The sequence below is a fragment of the Corvus cornix genome, chromosome 4A (genome assembly GCF_000738735.6).
Source record: "Corvus cornix cornix isolate S_Up_H32 chromosome 4A, ASM73873v5, whole genome shotgun sequence".
NCBI classification, from domain to species: domain Eukaryota; kingdom Metazoa; phylum Chordata; class Aves; order Passeriformes; family Corvidae; genus Corvus; species Corvus cornix.
The window spans coordinates 18,003,701-18,024,036 of record NC_047058.1 but is presented as its reverse complement, the minus strand read 5'-3'; the positions used below and the strand labels follow the sequence as shown (position 1 = coordinate 18,024,036).

The following is a 20,336-nucleotide window of genomic DNA, read 5'->3' as shown; positions in this document are numbered from 1 at the left end:
CAGAGATCTAACAATCAGTGAAAAATACTAAAGTTAGAAGATTTATGGAGCTCTCAAATCAGAAGTTTACAGGCCTTTGGGTGCTTTTATCAGAGGGAGATGAAATAACTCCTCTCCTTCCCTGCAGTTAAACAAAGTGATGAGTTAGGGACAAACTGTTCTTACCTGAACACAGCCAGCCAACATCTCATAGAGGATGTGAGCACGTTTCTTCATCACTCTGACATCCACCAGAGTGGAGTCTGCGCACTGACCGTTCTGGATGGGATTGATGAATCGATTCCGGAATTCCTTAATTGAGCCAAGCAAATTCTCCTTAATGAAGTTAACCATGCAGTGATCTAGGAGAAAAAACCCAGATTTGAGTGGTTCAAAATGGAAAGCACAGTGCTGGGATTAATGCAAACAGAAAATAAACGAGTCACATCTAAATACAGAGAAACGTCGCAGGCAGCTGCGCTGTATCAAATTCTTCTCTTCCAATCAAACTAAATATATCTTCTATGGCTGACAGGCAAACGTGTACTGAAGGAAATAAAAGACAACTACTCACATTCTATAAGATTATTCTGCAGTGGTGTCCCTGTCAGAATTATTCTTCTCCTAGACCGAATAGAATTCATTGCCTTAGAGACTGCAGATGCTTCATTTTTCAATATGTGACCTTCATCACACACCACAAAGTCAGGACCTGGAAAGAAACAACTTTCAATCTCTCCACAATATTTTATTGCCACAAAGAACCTGAGAGCATGAAGTATCCAAAATTTGTTCAACCAGTGTTACTTAAAGGATTTTTTAAACTTTTTTTTGTGTGTTTCATGGTGAGATTTTTTAGCACTGATTGGGTTCTCACTCAGCTTTTGCACAAGCATTCAGAGTAGCCACTCTGGTGAACTAAAGGTTGTTGCTTGTAAAGTCTTCATGGCAAGGATTAAATTCAGCTTTGCAGTATATTCCTGTTAAAATGGTCTATCCCTGCAGCTGGCTGTGCACAGCTGCACCTCCATCCATCCCATCAAAACTCAGTAAAACTTCCTTCTCTCCAGCTTTAGGCTGCCATCTACTGACACTTGGGCAATCCCAAAACACCCAAAAACCAGGTAACCTGAAATTTTTCATCAAGGCAAGAATATCACTAGGGGGACAGAGTGCAATCAGAAGTCTTAGATAATATAAAACAACCAGGTTTGATCTGAATTACAGACAAGTGAATTGCCACCTTGCAGCTGAAAGTCACCTCAGCAATGTCCTCAGCCTTCTTCCAGGAGATAAAATATCACTCTGGTTTAAGTGAGCTGCACAAGGAATGTCAAAACGACACCACAACACATTCCCACAGTATGCAAAGCAACTCTAATAATAAGATAAATAATACCCAACTTGGCAGAACAGACTTACACACACTAATTGCTTTCAGATTTAGCACAATTTCTGGAATTTCTTTCCTTGAAAATGAAGTAAAAGATATTCTAGGATCCAACTAGTAACTCAGAAGAAATGTTTTACCAGCTCTAAACCTGACCTCAGTTCCAGCACTCTCAACTCTGAAAGCAGCTCATGACAAGTTGCTGCACCTTGGAGAAAAGCCACCAGTTGGGTTCAGCAATTCAGCTCTAAAAAGGCCAATATTTGAGGAGCAAAGGAGGATTTGTCAGCAAGGACAGTCTAATCTTTTGCAACTTACTGAGAATACTTTTTGTCAGACTAAATTTAAACTGCCTTGTAAAGAACAAAATTAATTCTATGGCAGTGATCAACGACAGAGAATCAATTAACCTCTGACTACTCACATGCCAGTGCCAGACACCTTAATCATGCCATTTTAAGGTGATTTAGAAGTGATCTGAATCTCACATGTGAAAAGAAATAAATCAAGAAGATATTTTTTTCCAAGCAAAAAACCCAAACAAAACAAACCCCAAACTTTTGAAACAAGTCTAGAAGACAATTCTGAAAATCCACATATGAATTCCAAATGCACTTAGGCTTGTTCAAGCCAATGTATTTCTGAATTTTCCCATCTGCCACAGAAACATTTCCCCGTATTATTTCATGACTTTTGTACCTTCCCAGTTTTGACAGCATGAAAAACAGAGTGGCTACACACAAAGCCTTCCTTTAATTTTATATAACCATCTCCAGCAGGGACAGATCCTTTCTCTAGTCCTCATTTCATTAAAGACTGTGATTCATTCACATGAAGTTAGAGAAATTAAATTACAAAACCATCTCAAAACCTGTTGTTTAGAGTAAGCGAATGACAGTAAAAATATGAAAAAACCCCAATCTTAGTACAATTATTCATGGTTTGTTTGGCAGGCATGTAGCACTGATATCTTGAACTAACATCTTGGCTACAGTTCAGCAGCAGGGATTTTCATAAATGTGTGGAGTTTTTCCCTTGTTCTTAAAAAACACAAATGCAAATCATTATGGACAGAACATTCCTCAAAATATGATAAGGAATGTAAAACTTAAAGGGACCTCAGGGGATCATTTAGATCATTTTCTCCATCTGAGATAAGGGTTATGAGAAAGGGACAGACCTGACAGAAGTGGGAAACTCCACAGCCTCTCTTGCTAAAACACTGTGCAATAATACCCAAGCTGCTGCAAATCTGAATAAATTCTGCCCTTTCCTTTCCCCAAATGATGTCAAAACCAACTGATAACACTCCTTCCATTAACCAGCTTCTAAATGGTGGAAAATGTGTCAGTTTAGTTGGTTTTTTTCTAGGCTAAATAGCCCTACTCATGCAATCTTTCCTTACAGTCTTCACCTTCTCATCCTTACTGTACTTGCACATGTTAATATATTGAAATATATAAACGAGAGATATATAGAGGTATATATACACAGTTCTCCTGTTCCTCTGAAGTCTACAAGAACTTTATACAACTGTCAATTAAAGAGCAGTTTCCAAGTTAAACAGTGAGAGAATTTTTGTGAGTAGCAACAAGTAAAAAAAAAATATAAAGTTATTGAAGTGCTACAAGCAGAGCACAGCAGTGATCAATAACCAACAGCCCTTCAGCAATGGCACAAAGCAGCCTGGAAAACCTGCATGTGTATGTAATCCTGCCATTCTTCCACGTAGCAGAGCTGGGTAATTAATGAAATCACTTCTCCACCCATAAACTTTGGCTAAACCTTCCCCCTCTGGTCCCCTTAACAATGCAACACAAGCTTCACATATATAATATGTCTTACCCCAGAAGTATTCACCAGACACATCTCATTAAATTAGCACTTAAATACCAAATTTGCAGCTTTTTAAATGGGAAATGCTCTCAGAGGCCAAGGTTTCCCTATCTCCAGTCCCAGCAGCAAGCCAGCACATGGCTTTCTCCTGCACTGGAACCTGCAACTGTCCATGCTGACTCACCAAGAGAGCAAAAAATCAAATGAGAATCTTGCAATGCACGTTCTCATCCATTTAGCCAATCCAAATGGCTCCAAAAATTAGTGGGTAGCAACACATGGACATTTCTATCTTTTGGCAATTAGTTAAAATATAGAAAGAGATGAGGCAACATGAAATGCACTCAAGTTGTGCCAGGAGAGGTTCAGGTTGGGTATTAGGAAAAATTTCTTCACTGAGAGTGGTTAAGCATGGAAGGAGCTGCCCAGGGAGTCACCATCCCTGAAGTGTTCAGAAAATGAGTAGATGTGGAAGATCATGGCACAGCTTAGTGGGCATGAGTCTGCACTTGATCTTGGAGGTCTTTTCCAACCTTCAAGTTTCCATGACTCTATAAAAATAATTAAGGAGTTATTTCAAGGTTGACTTTCCTAATGGTCTGATTCCCTCCTACCAACCAGTCCGAGAAGAGAAGAGAAGAGAAGAGAAGAGAAGAGAAGAGAAGAGAAGAGAAGAGAAGAGAAGAGAAGAGAACAGGAGGCTCCATGTTCATATGGAATTATTCAGAATCTGTAAGGTTCAGTGGCTTCCAAACCCAATTAAATCTACACAAGTCCATGACCTAATCCCAAACACTGCTCTGTCCCAGTGTCTGAAGAGGTCTGGAAGGAGAACAGGAACACAGCAGGGTAAAAGCATGGGATGGGACAGGGCACATTACACCAGTCACTGTCTCCTCCTAGCACTGCACTGTCCAACATGCCAGAGTCCAGCATTTTTGGGGTTACACAAACACAAATCCATGAAGGGACAGTGCTGCTGGAAAGACACATGGTAACAACCCTAATGTTTGCCCTTCCTTACACTTTCCACCAGGGAAAACTCCCACAACAATCAATCACTGTATAACACTATTTCATCACTGCACCAGAACATGACCCACTGAGCACGAAATTACTGTCCTGTCACCACTACTTTGACACAGCAATTCACACCTTTTATCCCTTTGCTTTGACTTTCCTGGCAATATTCTCAATAAATGCAATATCCTGAGAAAATCAGATATAGAATAGCACTGACAGCACAGGGTTCCCCCCCTCTTTTTTGGTGTTTGGTTTATTGTTGGGGTTTTTTTTGTTCTCAGTAACTACAGCTTAGGTAGGAGGAGTCAAAAAACCCATTGGCAAGAAGTACATTTCCTTCACTGCTTAAATAATGTGTGTGGAATCAACACATATATCAACAAAAATAGTTCATCAGCTGCTGCACTGGAGCTTCCCTGACTCCACAGCCACTGTAGGACTTAGTCAAGCTGGCAGAAAATTAATGTTTTAGCTGCTCAAGCAGCCTTTCTGCAGAGCTGGAGATGCCAATTCCACTTGGCCAATGCCAATAACCACAAAGTTACTTTTCCCCTTAAAATAATCTCTTTGTCTGTTAGAACAGAATTCACAGCCCTGCTTTAGAAGGAAACTTCACAAAATCAAGCTCACCAAGTACAGTTATCAATCAGAAAGAGGGAAAAAAATAAAATCAATCACAGACTGTCAATGTAAAGATAATTAAGATCCAAGAAAACCCACCTCCATTTACTTTGCCTTCCATATCTGCATTCTCAAGGAGAAATACCAACAGTACAGCAAAGGTGCCTTTTAAAACCAGTTTTTAAGACATCCTGCATAACCCTAAGTTATTTTCAGGTATCAGCTGCCAGTTCAGAATTTGCAAGGAAATTTTGCTATTATGGTGAACCTTCCTAATCCTAAAATTTTTACTCCTTTTTGGTGACCACCTGAGAAATCAGTTATATTAACTTGGAATACTTTCAAGTGCTTCCATACATGTTGACAATAAGTTTGCTCAGTTCAGCTCAGCTCAAAGCAGACATCTGTTTCTCAAGACTGAAAAAATAATTACCTGCTTTATCTGCATTCCCTTAATTAGCGCTTCATTAACACTTGTTTTTTTCACACTTCTAAGGTACACTGTCTACTATTTTCATGTGTAGCTGCGCCCTTAACGGTAAATTTCCATCAGGGACAAAACAGCTTGTGGTTGTAACAAATTAACAGATTAAAACAGCCTTGGATCCCCAATAGACAACTCAAATTACTTTGCAAAGGAAGCAATGCTAGCAAATAAGAATACTTAGTAAGAGAAGTTTCCAGAATATATTCCTTGTATTTGATGTAATAGAAAAGACTATTACAGAAATCTATTTACAAAAGCAGATGGGAGAGATTCTGCACAAATTTCTGTAACTCAGCAAAAGCCAACAAAAAAAAAAAATCTGATTTTTCTTTCCTCATATACATACACCTGGTAAGTACAATCTATACAGCCTGTATTAATTTTCACTTACCTGGGTCAACTAAAGCTTTATTAAATATTTCTTTAAGTTTTCTACTCTTCACATTCCTGCCTTGGGCCAGATTTCGGTACATCTCGTAGCCAATGATCATCACACCTCCCTCGTCCTGCCAGCGCTGCAGCATGTAGCTCCTCTCCTGAGGCCTTTTCACAGTTGCCAGCTCACAGACCTTCCAAAGGGGAAAAAAACAAAGCTTTAATTACTCTTAAAATACTCAAAGAATGGTGCAACTTTTAATACTTACAACATATGAAGTAGAATTTTCACATAAAGTGCATTCCTTAGCCTGTACTCTGAGTGGTGGAACTTCCCAATTATGCAAATCATTCAGTTATTTCATGAAGAACTCTTTTTAAGCCTTTTACCTCTAGTCTTTCCTCATCTTCCAAACCTTCTTGCCATTTTTCAAACTCATTCAGCCAGTTCAAGGCAGTGTTGAGTGGACACACGACCAGAGCTGTCCGAAAATCCAGTTTGTCACATAGCAAGACTGTGTGGAGAAAACTTACTACCTGCAAGAGAAAAAAACAAGCAGAACACCAAATAAACACCAGGAAAGAAAGATAAATGTATCTATTCAATTATGTAATTAAATTACCAACAACAGCCTTGTTTAAACATGTTTTTCCTGTTTTAACTCACTGGTTAAAATTTCATACAGGTGTTTTTGGAGTTCATACACTCTTTACTCTGTGTTTCATGGCTGCACACATCCTTCACATACTGAGATCCACTTTTGAACTGCTGAAGGATTTCATAAATAGAGAACCTTCCCTTTACATTTCACCAATCATTTTCATAAATTAATTATTTCTATCAGGTCATTTTTAAGCTTTCTCCCAACACTTGCCCCAAACACAAAATAAATTCACAGTCAAGTTTCTCAGAAGTGAACTTCAGTCTTAAAGCAGTTTCTCACACTTGATTTTCAAGGTATTTCAAAGCAAATTCTCTCAGAAGAGCTCTGCAGCAGGTTACGGCAATGTTTTCCAAGGATTCACCCTGCAGCCAGCCTAGCTGTATGTTGCACATGACAACACCTCCTTGAGGCCTGGAAAAAACCCAAAAATCTTTTGGTGTCGCTCAGTGTTCCTGCTGGGCTGCCTGCTTTGAGCAGCAGCAAACAAAGGCAGGATTAGAAAAGAGTCAGCAAATCCCATGGCAGCTCCAGCTCTCCCACTGGACTTTTAATGCACAACAGCAGAAGTTCCTTCTGCATAAAATCTTGGTATCTGGCAACTCTGATTTAATAGATTGTTCAGAGGAATTTCAAACTGCATGACCATGCTTGGAACACTGGGCAACAAAGTGCTTTTGAAACAAAAGGAGTTACTGGTTGTTCTGTGGTAAGACAAAACTACTCAGGAAGATTCATGACCAAAGTCCTCTGTCCTGGCCAGCAAGTCCCCAGCTGCCTGATTTCCCTGATCTCTTTGCAAACTGCAAAGTCTCCTAGAACTCGTGGTGGTTCAGCTCTTTTAAGATCTAAACAGCAAATAGCATCACAGAGCACAGCAGAGTGACTGGCAGATGGACACATGCAGAAAAAACCAACTACCTCAGCTTCAAACACCAGCCTTAAAAATGGGTTATATTGATATATGTTTCTAACTATGGCTTTTTCTTTGATTATCAAGAAGTTGCAGCCAAAATTACTGTCATTAACACATCTGGATCACTATAAAAATACCCTCTGCTGTGAAGTATTTAATCAAACTATATGGTGTAAAAGTGTAGGTGTAAAAAGTCCCCTCCACAACAGTTCTGCAAAGCATTGCAAATCTCCACTAAAAGGTGTGATTTAACTCCTGAAGAACCACACCACCTAAGCTAGAATCAAGTGTGAAAAATACACCTTTCAAAGGTGATTTTCAAAGTGTTCTGTAGAACTACAGACTGTCAGAATACTGTGTCTGTCACTCCAATTTCCCTAAACAAAGCAAATTTTTATATTTGCTGGAGCTGGAGTTAAAAACCTGCTGTGCACCAGCACCAACCACAGCTGCAGCTTGGTTTGCCTGAACTGGTCGTACCGCGAGTGACCTTGGTCCCTCTGATCATCCTCAGCTTTGTTTCACTCCAAAAACCCCCACAAACCCACCAGCATCTGACTTTAGAAATAAAGTCTGGCATTACAAAATAAAAACAACCAAATCTGATAAACTTGTACTTTATCAGCAGCAAATGAATTTAAAAACAGTCAAGGAAATAAACCACTTAAGGGAAAACGAATGAGGAAGATAGTAAAAACCACAACCTGCTTACAATTATCACACTGTCTTAGAAACAGGTTCCTGGAGCCTCTCTCCTACCAGCTGTATTTATTTTCTTGTTCTGAGTTGCAAGGGAGCTACACAGAAATCAATTTTGTTTCTTACCTGTAATGTTTTCCCCAGGCCCATACAGTGAGCAAGAATGCAGCCAGAGCCAGGAGATGTCTTGGTTTTTTTTACAGATTCACAACAGCAATCCCACATGAACTGAACACCTGAAGGAAATAATTGAAGTTTTCTGATTAAACATTCACTTTATTAAAGTTCACCTGATAAGAGACAGCTGTGATCACTGAGATCATGATAACTCTTAGGAAAGCAGCTGTCAGGATAATTATTGATTCATTTCTGTCCAGTGGGTTGTATGTGGGATGATCTTTGTCTTGAATTTGATTATATTCACAGTTTCTCTGAAGATGTGGCAACTGGGTTGGAAAACATTACTGTGAGGATGCAGACTGACTGATCTTGGGGACAGGGAGAAAAGAAAATGTTCTGGTTTTACCTGCCAAGGAGTTTTTATTCTAATTCAGTCTGCATAAAGTGCTGTGCCCCTGGAGAGAAAAATTTAAATTTTTTTCCTTTAAAGTCTTCCCTTACCATCTACTTGGTGTGGTTTCAGTCTGGTCACTATACTCCTGTGAACCTGCACTAATGGTTCTTTGGTTTCTTCATCTTCATCTAAAACCAGCTTGGTTGTAATGGGACATTTCAGAGGTGAAGCATCTTCGATCTCTATCACCTGCAAACAGAACCAGGGCACCAGAGGAATATTCTCACGTGAATAACATCCACCATCTGAGACACATCAGATTTAGCAGAACTGGAAGTCATAATTTATTTAGTAAAAAGAAGCTTTCAATTCTTTACTGCCTCACAACTTACTCTGGCACTGAAGTGAAGCAGCAGGGAACTGAAACAACTTTCTAAAGATCTCAGCATCAAATAAAACTTACCAAGGTCACCCTGCAGGAAACTGCAGATAAAACTTGTGGCTTACAAGGCTGCATGTAAGCAGTTTTCAAAAATTACCCATCAAATTACACTGAGGTTGAAATTTATCATCTTAAACATGATCAGGAATTCAAGTTCACAGAATTTTACAGAGAAATCAGACCATACCTCTCTCAATTTCTCTCTCTCCCGTTCTCTCTCTGCTATACGTTTTCTTCTTTCTTCTTCTTCTTTAAGTGCATTTTGCGTTTCTGTTCGAAGTTTATCATCTTTAATAATTTTTCTTATTTTCTTCCTGCCTTTTCCAGGAGACTTTGAGTCATCATTGTCCTCATTCTCGGAGTTACTCTATTAGAAATTAAATAAAGTACACATTAGCTAGAAAATTATGGCACAGACCATCAAACCCTTCTTTCTTAGACAAGCTCCCAGAAATTCTTATACACACAGGTGAAGTTCAGCTAACAAGAAAAAAGATGTCTTTTATAAAAGTATGACAAAAGAAGTGCCACCTTAACTGTAATGTATTCTGAGATACCAAAGATAAGCCCCGCTGTGCAAAGGCAGTACTGAAGGCATTGTTATCATTTAATAGTTGCTAATGATTATTAATAAAGCATTTCTTTTCTGTTATACTGGTGCTAAATCAGATCAGCCCTTACTTCCACCACACAGGACAAGAAACCCCAACACTACTAAAGATTTAATCTACAATTTGTCTCACCTACATTTAGATTAAAAATTCCATTTACTTCAATATCAAGCATTTTTATCAAGATGTAGACAGGAAAAGTTTTTAGTTAAACAATGTTTTACCTCCACAATGGTGGCACTTTATAAATTTTAGCCTGAACTGACATTGAGAAAAGTTTTAATTTTTTACTGTCCTTTGTGCAGAGCTGTTTGAGATACCCTGAGCAGCTGGCAGAAGAGACAGCAACTCCCCATTTATTCCTTCAAAACATGATACAGCACCTTATTCTCATTTTCACTTGACGAATCCTCCTGAACCTTTATCCTCCTTCGTTTCTTTTTCTGTTTGTAGCTGCGCTGGTTTTCTTCTGCCTCAGCTTTTTTGGCAGATCTATTAAAATACAAAAAGGCAATATTATCGATAAACCATAATAATCCACTGCCTTGCTGAAAAACAATGGTAAAGAAGTACGACATCATTAATTAATAAAATACGCACTCCTTTTGTGCAGTTAGGGCTGACTTCCAAATTCCTTCCTGCCCCTCAGCCCACTGGACACACAAAGCAATGAGAAAACCCTACAGAATCTCAGAACTGTCAAGCAGTAGTTTTATACTGCAATCCACCAGCTGACAGTGTGTATTTGACATAAAAATGTCAATTTTTTTGTCCATCTTTTCTTGTACTGGCTCATCAAATTGTTGTGTACCCCCCACTGTGGTACAAATTCAAAACTCCCCCATTTGCTGCAAAATAAATTAATGTTCTATAATTCCTATAGATAAGTATCATCAGGGGTTTTAAGAACTGCTCCAAAGTGTTTAACTGTTATAGTCTCCCTGCTTAAACTGTTTTATTAAAACCCCAAATACACACAGGGTAAGCACAGTTCAGTTTTATTCATACCTTGTCCTTGGTCGTTGGTCATCCTCAGACTCACTGACCTCCTCACTCACTGCAGACTCGTGGAACTCGGAGTCATTTGAGTCATCACTGCTCACTTGAAAAAGAAACCAGCATTTATTTCATGGTGAGCATTGCTGCAAAGCCAGCAGCTCCTCACTGTACAACAAACTGGTAAAGAGCAACAAGCACTGCCAAGGTTTCAGACAATATGGGACCCATTAAACCCACATTTATAAGGAGCAAGAGGGATAAAAGGGGTACAGAGAAGAAAAGGTTAAAATTTAAGCACTAGCTGAGTCCTGGTGGATGGTTTATTGTGCCAACAAGCCTTGAGGTCTTTATGCATGAACATCTACATTTATTTTACAAGCAAATGAGAGAGCGCATTATATGATGGAGGAGAACCGTGCGGAGCAGTATGGAACTTCAGAAAACAAAAGATGATTTTTAGTTAAACAGAAGCTTTTGTTTCAAATGCTCTACGTGTCATTTTATAGCCATACTTCAAGAAAGGACCCATATTTACTAACAACATATGAAATTACATCACTGCATTTATGGCTTGGCATTTCTTCAGGTAATGCAAGCTCAAAACTGCCTCAAAAAGCAATTAAAAATGCGCCTTAAAAAGCAGCATTAGCAATACTCTCCTAAGCACTTTGAGGAGCTAGCAGTGGCATTTTTAGGTAATTAAGACACCAGCATGGCATTTAACACCTTTAATTTCAGCTTGACCTTGAACACAGTGGAAAGTTTAATTGTTTTCTGAATGACAAGGCTTAAAACATGGGTTGCTCTGTATACATGGGGAAAGGTAACATTAATAACATAGGGCTAAAAAAGGCAAACTGAAATCAAATACTTTGTTCTGTTTGAGGGCAGTCAACTACAAAGGTCTGCTAAAGAATCCTGAGCTGCCTCTTATTTGCACATTAATTCAAAGGTAATTTACAGTTATTCCCCCTGAAAGAAATGTTGCAGGTAGAGTTTTAATCCCATATGGAGGAAAAACTTGAATATGCGAACAGATAAAAAGGAGGGTTTTCACAGAGGAAAATGCTAAACAAATCACATTGCATCTTTTATTCTGTGGAAGACCACAAAAGCTGGCTGGCATCAGTGCAACACAGGGAAGCCCAGTGCACTTTTCCTGGCCAGGAAACCCCCACAGGTTCTTTGTTGCTGCCTGCAACAATAAAGCCAGCCCCCAGCCCAGGCTCATTTCACAGTGCCATCTGCTGCTCAGCTCCAGCCTGCTCCACTGGAATCCCAGCATGGACACATTCCTCAGGCACTACTGCCAGTCCAAGAGAGAAATTACTTAAAGGACAAGGCTGATTTTCCCAAATTAGACATCCTGGGCTTGCCTGTGCTGTTTAAAATGGATATTCTAAGACTCCACCAGATTAATCCAATTCAGAGGACACAGTAAGTGGAGAGAGCTGCAACTGTATTCAGCATTTCAAACAAAACTATTTATCACACAAAGATAAGGGAATTATAGATTTCATATACAAGGAAGTTTATACAGGGATTTTAAAATCACAGAGGTTGAGATCTCCATTCTGCCAAGCTTTGGACTTATTTTATAGAAGCAAGTACTTTTTAAGACCAAAAAAAAGATGTGGATTATGTACCTTTCCTTCTATTTCTGCGCTTCCCCCCTTCTTTTTTGTCTTTTGGTTTCACCACCTTTTTTTCTTCTCCAGATTCCCCATCACTCACGGTGAGCTTGTGCCTCAGCAGTCTGTGTCTGTATCTGGGCTTCTTAGATGTTTCTTCTTCCTCTGAATCTGACTCAGAATTACCTTCTTCCTTTTCAGACTTATTGTCTTCCTTTTCATTCTCTCCTGTCACACAGAAGAGTCAGTACCACATACATACCAGTCACTTTCCTATCTTACATAAATTGGGCAAGAATTAAAATCTGAATTAATTTCGGCTAAATCCTGTGCTTTTCCAGGGAATTACAAGCAACAACATACCAGTTTTCTCAAATGTTAAGTATTTCACACTGCCTGAATGCTTGGAATGCCTGTTCCAATGGCTGTGTTAGCCAAATCTCTCCTGTGCACTTGCAGAACTTACTGTTCTGTATAGATTATCCCTCACAAACCCCAAGGACTTCTTAATTGCTTACAAAAATCAGACTGTAACAAAAAAATAAACATACAGGAGATTAAAAGAGATGATAATCCTCACGACCACATACATTGGCCTCTATGTGGCAAATACATATCAACCTCAATAATATTTTTTGCTGAAAGCTTTAACAACCATCATTTTCCCAAGTGACCCTTGAAATCATGACAGGTGCCACAGCACCATTTTGTCCCAGAGGCTTTTTGGTGCTTACCATCATCTCCTGTGTTTTCAGTTTGCTTCGCAGGTTTCTTCTTTCCTTCCTCCGGCTGCTCATCTGAAGACGTATCCTCATCAGAGGAAAGATTGGCTTTGATTTCTTCTAAAAGCATTTTCTTGGCAATTCTTTGAAGTAAAACAGAAAACACTATTTATTCCATTGTTCAAGTAAATCGATGAATGACAAGTGTAATCCTACACCATTCAGAACTTCAAAAAAAGGGCTGAAAGCTGAACGAAAAAAAAGACACGTGATGAAAAGTCATTGTGGCAAGACAGGATCTATCAGCAAAAATCTCACACTAAATGTGATGTGTTGACTTGCTTTTAAAAAGCAGGTTTGTATAAAGCTTCTTTAGATGAGAAGTTTCCTGCTTTACAGCAGACTGGAAACGGTTATAAAATGTACAGACTTAGAGATTTCATTTTATTCATGGTCTATCTGGGTAACTAACCACAAGCACTTGCCTTACAGCAACTCTAGCAAAAACCCTTATGTGCTTATATACCCAAAAAGTCTGACCAACACTACAGGACCTGAATTTCAGAAAAAAATTATCATCTTATTTCCTGCTCCACAAACTGTCCGCTCAGCTTCTCATGGCTTCACTGCAGAACAAGAAAGTTTCCAGCTAATGCACAAGTGACTATGGAAAAATGATTTGTTTACATGCACTTTTAACACAAACATCTTGCCTGAGTCTATCCAAGGCAGGATATAAAATGGTATGTCAAAAGCACAGGAAAATAGTGGACTTATCAGAGTACTTGTACTTCCAGGAGGAAAAAGGATAAACCAGGTCTTCCTCATATAAATACCAGGAATACTGTAGTTTTCATTCTGAGGTCATCCATTTTAAATGAAAGATGTGTTTTCTAGGTGAAACCTCATCTGTCTTGCCTTTTGGGAGAATTAATGTATACTATGTATACATAGTTCAGGATGGGAAAGCTTTCACACCAGTCAAAACAACAGCTCAAAACCCATGGAACTGAACCACAATCCAGGCTTCACTTGGGAATGGCAAAGGAACGGGGATCCCTCAAGCAAAGTTGCTTATACACCAGAAAACTGCTTCTACAGAGCACTATAAAATAGGCTTTTAACAATCAATATTTCATTTTCCAGCCTGCAATGTGCCGCCAAAACAAAAGAAGTTTTTCTAAGGGAATTTTCCCAAGCTATCTTTCCTGATACTCCACACAGTATTTTCTAATTTTTGAGCACTGGTGTTATTTTTTAAAAACACTCTCACACTAATTTATATTCAGTTATTATTAAAAGATGGAAGCAAAATAGTTTAATAAACATTTCAGATTGTTCAGTGAGTCAGACCATCCATCAGCATCCAAAACACACCCTCCCCCTCTCTCTTGAGAAATGGCTTGTGAAGAAAAAACTGATTAAAACTTTACCAAGCAGTACCCTTGGAGAACTTTAATTCCACATCTATCATGAGATCACAGCATAAACCCAATGAAAACTTACTTAAGTCCACAGAAAAGTAACATCCTCTTCCAAATGCTTTTTGCATTAGGTCCTCCCAGAGGATATTTGGAAAAGGGACTTAGGGTTTGACTGGTTGTTGATTTTTCTAAAACCCAGCACATCATGTGTAACAGCAACAGAAATAAACAGCTCCTCATGTAAGAAATTCAGACTATATTTCTTCCATCTCTTAATAGTCAGAACTTTTTCTTCAAAATGAAACTGCTTGGAATGTCACAGGTTGGCTTCCCTTTGTCAGCTTTTCACATAAATTATTTACCCTTGACTTGTACTCCAGAAAATGCGCAGAGCAGTGCTCTGGCTACTCTTCTTGTTCAATAAAAACCCCAAGTTTTGGAAGAGAAAAAAACCTAAAAGGCCTGGAAAAAAACTGAAATTGAAGCCTGAAAGTCCTGCCTTTGACTTATTTTGGCAAGTGCATTAGCAAAGTTCACACAGCTTGTGGATGGCAACACTTACCTCTATACAAGTCACCTTTAAAAGGCTGACTTTGGTTCTTAGCAAAACAAGACCTTCATTTTTACTTGTTCTTTAATGAAGTATATTTTTAAGAGGAAAAGAATGCAGCAAATGTATCTAACACCTAAAAAGACCATGCACAAAATCTACCATCCATAAAGAGAAGATGCTCTCATTTTCCTATTAATCATCAGCATAACCAACAATCAGATTGGGTAAACTGATTAGTTTCTAATTATTTATAATAATATTGATTAAGAAGTTATGGCTACAATAGAAAATTAGTCCTACTTTTTATCTAGGATAAAGACTTAACCACTTGCAACCAAAGTGAGATGGGACTGTTTGTTAGTGAGAAAAGCTGCATTTTCTTCAACGCATTTAATTTAGGCTAAAAATGTGAGACATTATTAAGACGTTCAGGATTTAAAAGATGCCCATTTTTAATTAACTACAGATCTGATAAGAATGGTAAGTGTAAGCAATATTAGACCCAAAGAGATTAAGCCTTGTAAATGCATGTGACAAAATGACTGATGCAACAAATGGCTTATATGAATTAGAATAAATTGAGTACTGGACTCTGGAAGCTGGTTTTATATTAAACTACAATAGATGTTGACCAGGATAACACATCATATTTCTACTTTATGACAAACACATTTAAAGTGATCAGGTTTCTAAGCTAAGAAACTTCACATGGTAGCTTTAACATTTCAGTATTTGCATGAACAGCAGCAAGACAAACAAGCTATGATAGTGTGAAAATTCCCTCACTCACATTGTTCCAGAGAAAACCATGTAAATCAAAAGGGACTGTAATATTTACTCAGGTCAAGGACATAAAGGATTCTTGGCCATTCAGTTGAGCATCACCAATGGATTTAATTAAGAGCCACAGAAAGCCCTATGACCTCCAGCACGGGGTTTCAGGTAGTAAAAAATAAAGTAAAAAATAAAATAAAATTTTAAAATCCCTGCATTTCACTCATTCCTGCACCGATCTGCTGTGACCTTGAGCATGTCATGTTGCCCCACTCCATCTTATCTAAACTTATCGTGACATTTATATGAAGGGCACTCTCCCAACACACATTTATACAGTGCCTTACAGAACGGGGCTGCAACCTCAACCAGGACACACAAAACCAACTCTAGAATCAAATAATAGCACATATGCACAATTTTGTATCGACTGGGCTTCAAAGGTATTTCCCCTTTGTAAGAACAACACCAGCAGAATACATTTCTAAATCATGAATTGATTACTATGGATTTTTAAGTCGTGCTAAAAGGAGAGAGTTTTCATAAGACAGGCAAACTGGAAGTTACCCAGGGGTTGCTTAGTTACACTGCAGGACTACTTTAAAAGCTCCTTCAGACATTGCGGCAGAACTGGAACAGTAGGTGCAGCCTCTCATGATGTGGAGTTAAGCCCACATGGTAATTTGCACCACTCTTGTTCATGAATTTCACAGTGCCAATACAATGGACTCTTTTAGAGATTGTTCAAAATCTTGGTGAGACAATGCTACCACTGTAAAAATCACTTTTCTTAAAAAGCCATGATTTTAAATTTTAGTTCATTATTGTGATGTTTCATTACCAATTCGATTACATCAACTCACACTCAGTGTTCATAAATACCTACTAATTATATGTAGAAATAAGGTTGCCTGAAATAAGCCCTTGGGTGGGGGAGGATGGTGGAATGTGGCTAATAAAAGCCACCAGAATTCCAGCTAGAGCACTACTGGCTTAAATGGGCCTTTAGGATGCTACTAGAAAATTCAGAACCCTTTAAAATATATTTTAAGAAATTAATATTTGGATGAAATGTCATACATGTCTAAAAAAAAATGAGTGAAAACTGCCAAACACCTTGTTCTAAATACTGTGCTGTCTTTGTTGGAAGAGGCTGATTTTCAAGCTGTCAGAGTTGTATTAAATTAAATGCTTGGACAAGAAAAACGTTTTACAAAAATTTATTGTAACCATCAAATACTTAAAGGCATTCTGCATTAAATACACTATTAACTTCTTAATAAACAGAACTACTGCAAACATATCAAACAGTACCATTTAAAAGATCAGAAGGACCAATAATAGTTACACAACAGAAGATGAAAGCATACAGCACTGTATGGCATAGTATGACCCACTTGGATATTGCATTTTGGCAAAGATGATTTCAAGACTATTAATATTCATGTCATGCACAACCCCAGGTATGCAAATAACAGAACATCTAAACTAGAGACTTGCAAACAGGAGAGTTCCCACACTACAAACACCCAGCAGGTACTACGTACCCTCTTTGGCCTGGAAGAAAATAGGCAACTTCTCTGAATCAGTAGGTAAACTATTTAAACACTTTGTGTTGAGTAAACAGAAGAACAAGTTTTTAACTTCTTGAAATTTGTTCCATCTTTTTACAGTTTATAGCTCTGATTTTGGTGCCAAGTACAACACATGATTAAGGTAAAGTCAGACTGCATTACCAGTTAACATGTCTGAAGGTTGACAACACTGTTTATTGACAAAATACCTCTCCATCTCATGAATAGATGTTCAAAAGATCCCCTAAATAAAAACCTTAACAAAGAGGCAGCTTCAAAACAAAGTACAGAAACTGATTTTTAAAGCCCGAAGTTATATTACTGTTCGTTATCAATTAAGTTCATTCATTTCCCAATATAGCTCGAACTCATGAGTGAGTTCTGTCAAAAAAACATCTGTGTGGTAAATGCTGAACTTCTGACAAAAGTGTATTGGTTTAGTTATCGACCAGAAACTCAAAAAGCAAAAAAAAAGGAAGAAAAAAAATTTAAAATAATTAAAACAGGACTGAAATGAAAACAGAATTTTAAAAAATCTTGTTATACCAAAGTTTACATGTTCTGCTTATGACCCTGTGCTGTCAAGTCCCTAAAAAGCATCTTTCTTTAAATAGCTGAATTACTGGGTTAAATTTGATGACTAAAACCACACAAGAACTAATTCAGCAGCAGCATTTTGATGCCAAACTGAGGTCCGTAAAGGATATAAAACAGTGTTTTTAAAATTTACTTCAGCCACATATCCAAACATACAACTCTGTGAAACAAGGATTCCACATTCTAAACTAGTAAGGCTCAGAAGCAGAAAAAGACTCCACCAGCAACTGGTCCCACACATGCTATATGGCCAAAACAACAAAAAAAAATCAGTTTCTGAAATACTATATAAAAATTTGTTGAACAGCTCTTCAGTCTAACTACAGTGACTTCCAAAAAGAAACTGTGGCTTGGAGCTGAGCAATACTTCATGTTGTGCATTTACTCCTTAGGAAATGAAGCTTTTACATTTCTAGCCAGCTAATTTTGATAAGCTACAACGTTACTGGTAAAATATGACATGTCTTAGCTAACTGTATCTTACAGAGATTCTCTTTTATTGATTTCAAAACTGAAGCAATACATGTAAGCCACAATTCTGAAAATATCTATGCAAAGACTTAAAATATATAATTAGTATCTTTCATACCAGTTGAGCCTATGCACAGTGCTTGTAGAATCATGGCCTTAACTCACATTAGTCACTTTAGGTACTTTTTAGTGGATTAAAACTCAGTTGAATTAACAGCTGAAAATATCTAATACGGTTTTCCCCACATTTGTGCTTTCTCTTTATTGAGAAAAGTGTTTCAATTAAAAAAGCATATTAAGTAACAGTAATAACCAAATTAATTCTGAAAATATTGCAGCACTGCATATTGCACAGATGCAAATTGTCACCTTCTACTCCCAGAACTAGCTGAAATTCACATTTAGCAGCAGCAGCTTTTTACCTGCCTGCAAGATCCTTTGTCACCAACCTCCCACTCGCACCGGGAACCCCAGCGGGACAGTGCTGCAGTGCCTTGAGAACACCCCCTAGCCAGGTGTCTCAGCTACCACTTCTAAACACTTGCTTTGCATTTCTGGCTCTGGGCCTCTGTTTTCTGGCCCCGTGTTCACACTTGCGGGAGGCCCGTGAGCGAGTCTTTACCGGGCAGGCAGCCGTGCTTTTTACCACCTGCTTGCTCCTCCGTTGCGCCGGTTTGCGCCCACGCCTAGGGTGTGTTATAATCGTTTTTAAGTCCTTACGGAGGGTATCATACCTATTCTCAGGGTCGTCATCATCATCATCTTCCTCCTCCTCCATTGGGATAGTCCTTGATAGAGCCTCTCCCTCATCTCCTGCAAAAAAAGCCCAAGAGAAAACACTCAGTACATGTAAACCCGGCAACAAACAATACACGACAGCACAATGAACAACACAACATGTGAACTACATCTCCATCAAAATCCCAATTTATAAACAGCTTGGTAATACCACCTTTCTACCAGTTACCTGTCTTGACAGATAAAAATAAATGTAGTTTTTCAATGCACATTATGCTTGCTGCTACACACAACTTGCAACTCGTTCCTAATTACAAACTGTGATTTGGGATTTTACACCAAAACACAGAAACTAACTACTCTACCCAGGAATCAGAAAGAAGTTACCTAAGAAATTATTTGCCCTAAGAAATTATTTGCTCTGTCAGAAGCTCCTCTAGTGAGTTTGGCAAACTGAAAAGAAGGCACAAACAAATACAGGACAGAACTGCTTCCCAAGCCCAGGGGCTGCCATGAGGAAGTACTGGAGAACACTAATCCTTCCTATTTTTGCTTTCAGACCATGAGTGTGTGTAAAGAGTTGTATTTTGAGAATTCCACATGCTATCCTTACTGCAAATATCCAAACTCAGCTGCACTACATGGCACTGTCCCATATACAAAGGACATAGAAACCAACAGCGTGGGACACGTGACAGAGAAGGAACAGCACAGTGTGAAGCCTGCCCTTAAGCTCCTCTGCACTCTCCTGGCTGGACTGAGGAATTTGGATTGTTTCTAGCACATTCCCAGGCCTGTCTCCTTGCTTTTCTCTCTTTTTTTCTTGCATGCACATCAGACAAATCTGCTAGGTAGTAAAATTAAGCTTAGGGAAAGAAACCTCACAATCCTAACAAGCTGAGATTCCCTCATCCATAATTTCTGTTTATTTTCTATCTGTGGGGACTAGAGGACTGGACTAAAACTAGGCTGCGAGAGGCACACTCCAAGGTGATCACAGAAAGTCCCTCATTCGGATAAATAAAAGCATCCTGTTGGTTAAACCAGATCCTAAGTCTCATTTAATGATCAATCTACACAGCTTATTCAGACCCAGAACAGACTCCTTTATTAATTCACCTATTAAACCAAAAGCAGACTGCAGAGAAAGGGCACATTCTTCTCCTCTGAAAATACTCTAACATGGGCAGAATTTCATAGAAGCAAATGATAACTAAGGCTGAAAGAGACATCTGGACATGCTCTACTCCAAATCCACCATCAAAGCAAAGCTAACTCCGAAGTCAGGTCAGTTATTT

General features: G+C 38.5%; 1 protein-coding gene across 2 annotated transcripts in view; it reads right to left on the bottom strand.

Annotated features, from left to right (window-relative positions):
- Positions 1–20,336, bottom strand: part of ATRX (ATRX chromatin remodeler) — a 66,210-nt gene that overhangs the window by 17,701 nt on the left and 28,173 nt on the right. For both annotated transcript variants that reach the window (XM_039572381.1, XM_039572382.1), the window contains 12 exons: positions 19,035–19,113; positions 12,920–13,050; positions 12,201–12,413; positions 10,564–10,657; positions 9,939–10,047; positions 9,132–9,311; positions 8,610–8,751; positions 8,115–8,224; positions 6,102–6,248; positions 5,728–5,905; positions 554–691; positions 166–341 (listed from right to left, as the gene is read on the bottom strand). In XM_039572381.1, coding sequence (XP_039428315.1) covers positions 166–341; positions 554–691; positions 5,728–5,905; positions 6,102–6,248; positions 8,115–8,224; positions 8,610–8,751; positions 9,132–9,311; positions 9,939–10,047; positions 10,564–10,657; positions 12,201–12,413; positions 12,920–13,050; positions 19,035–19,113 — 1,697 coding nt within the window. The remainder of the gene's footprint in view (positions 1–165; positions 342–553; positions 692–5,727; positions 5,906–6,101; positions 6,249–8,114; positions 8,225–8,609; positions 8,752–9,131; positions 9,312–9,938; positions 10,048–10,563; positions 10,658–12,200; positions 12,414–12,919; positions 13,051–19,034; positions 19,114–20,336) is intronic.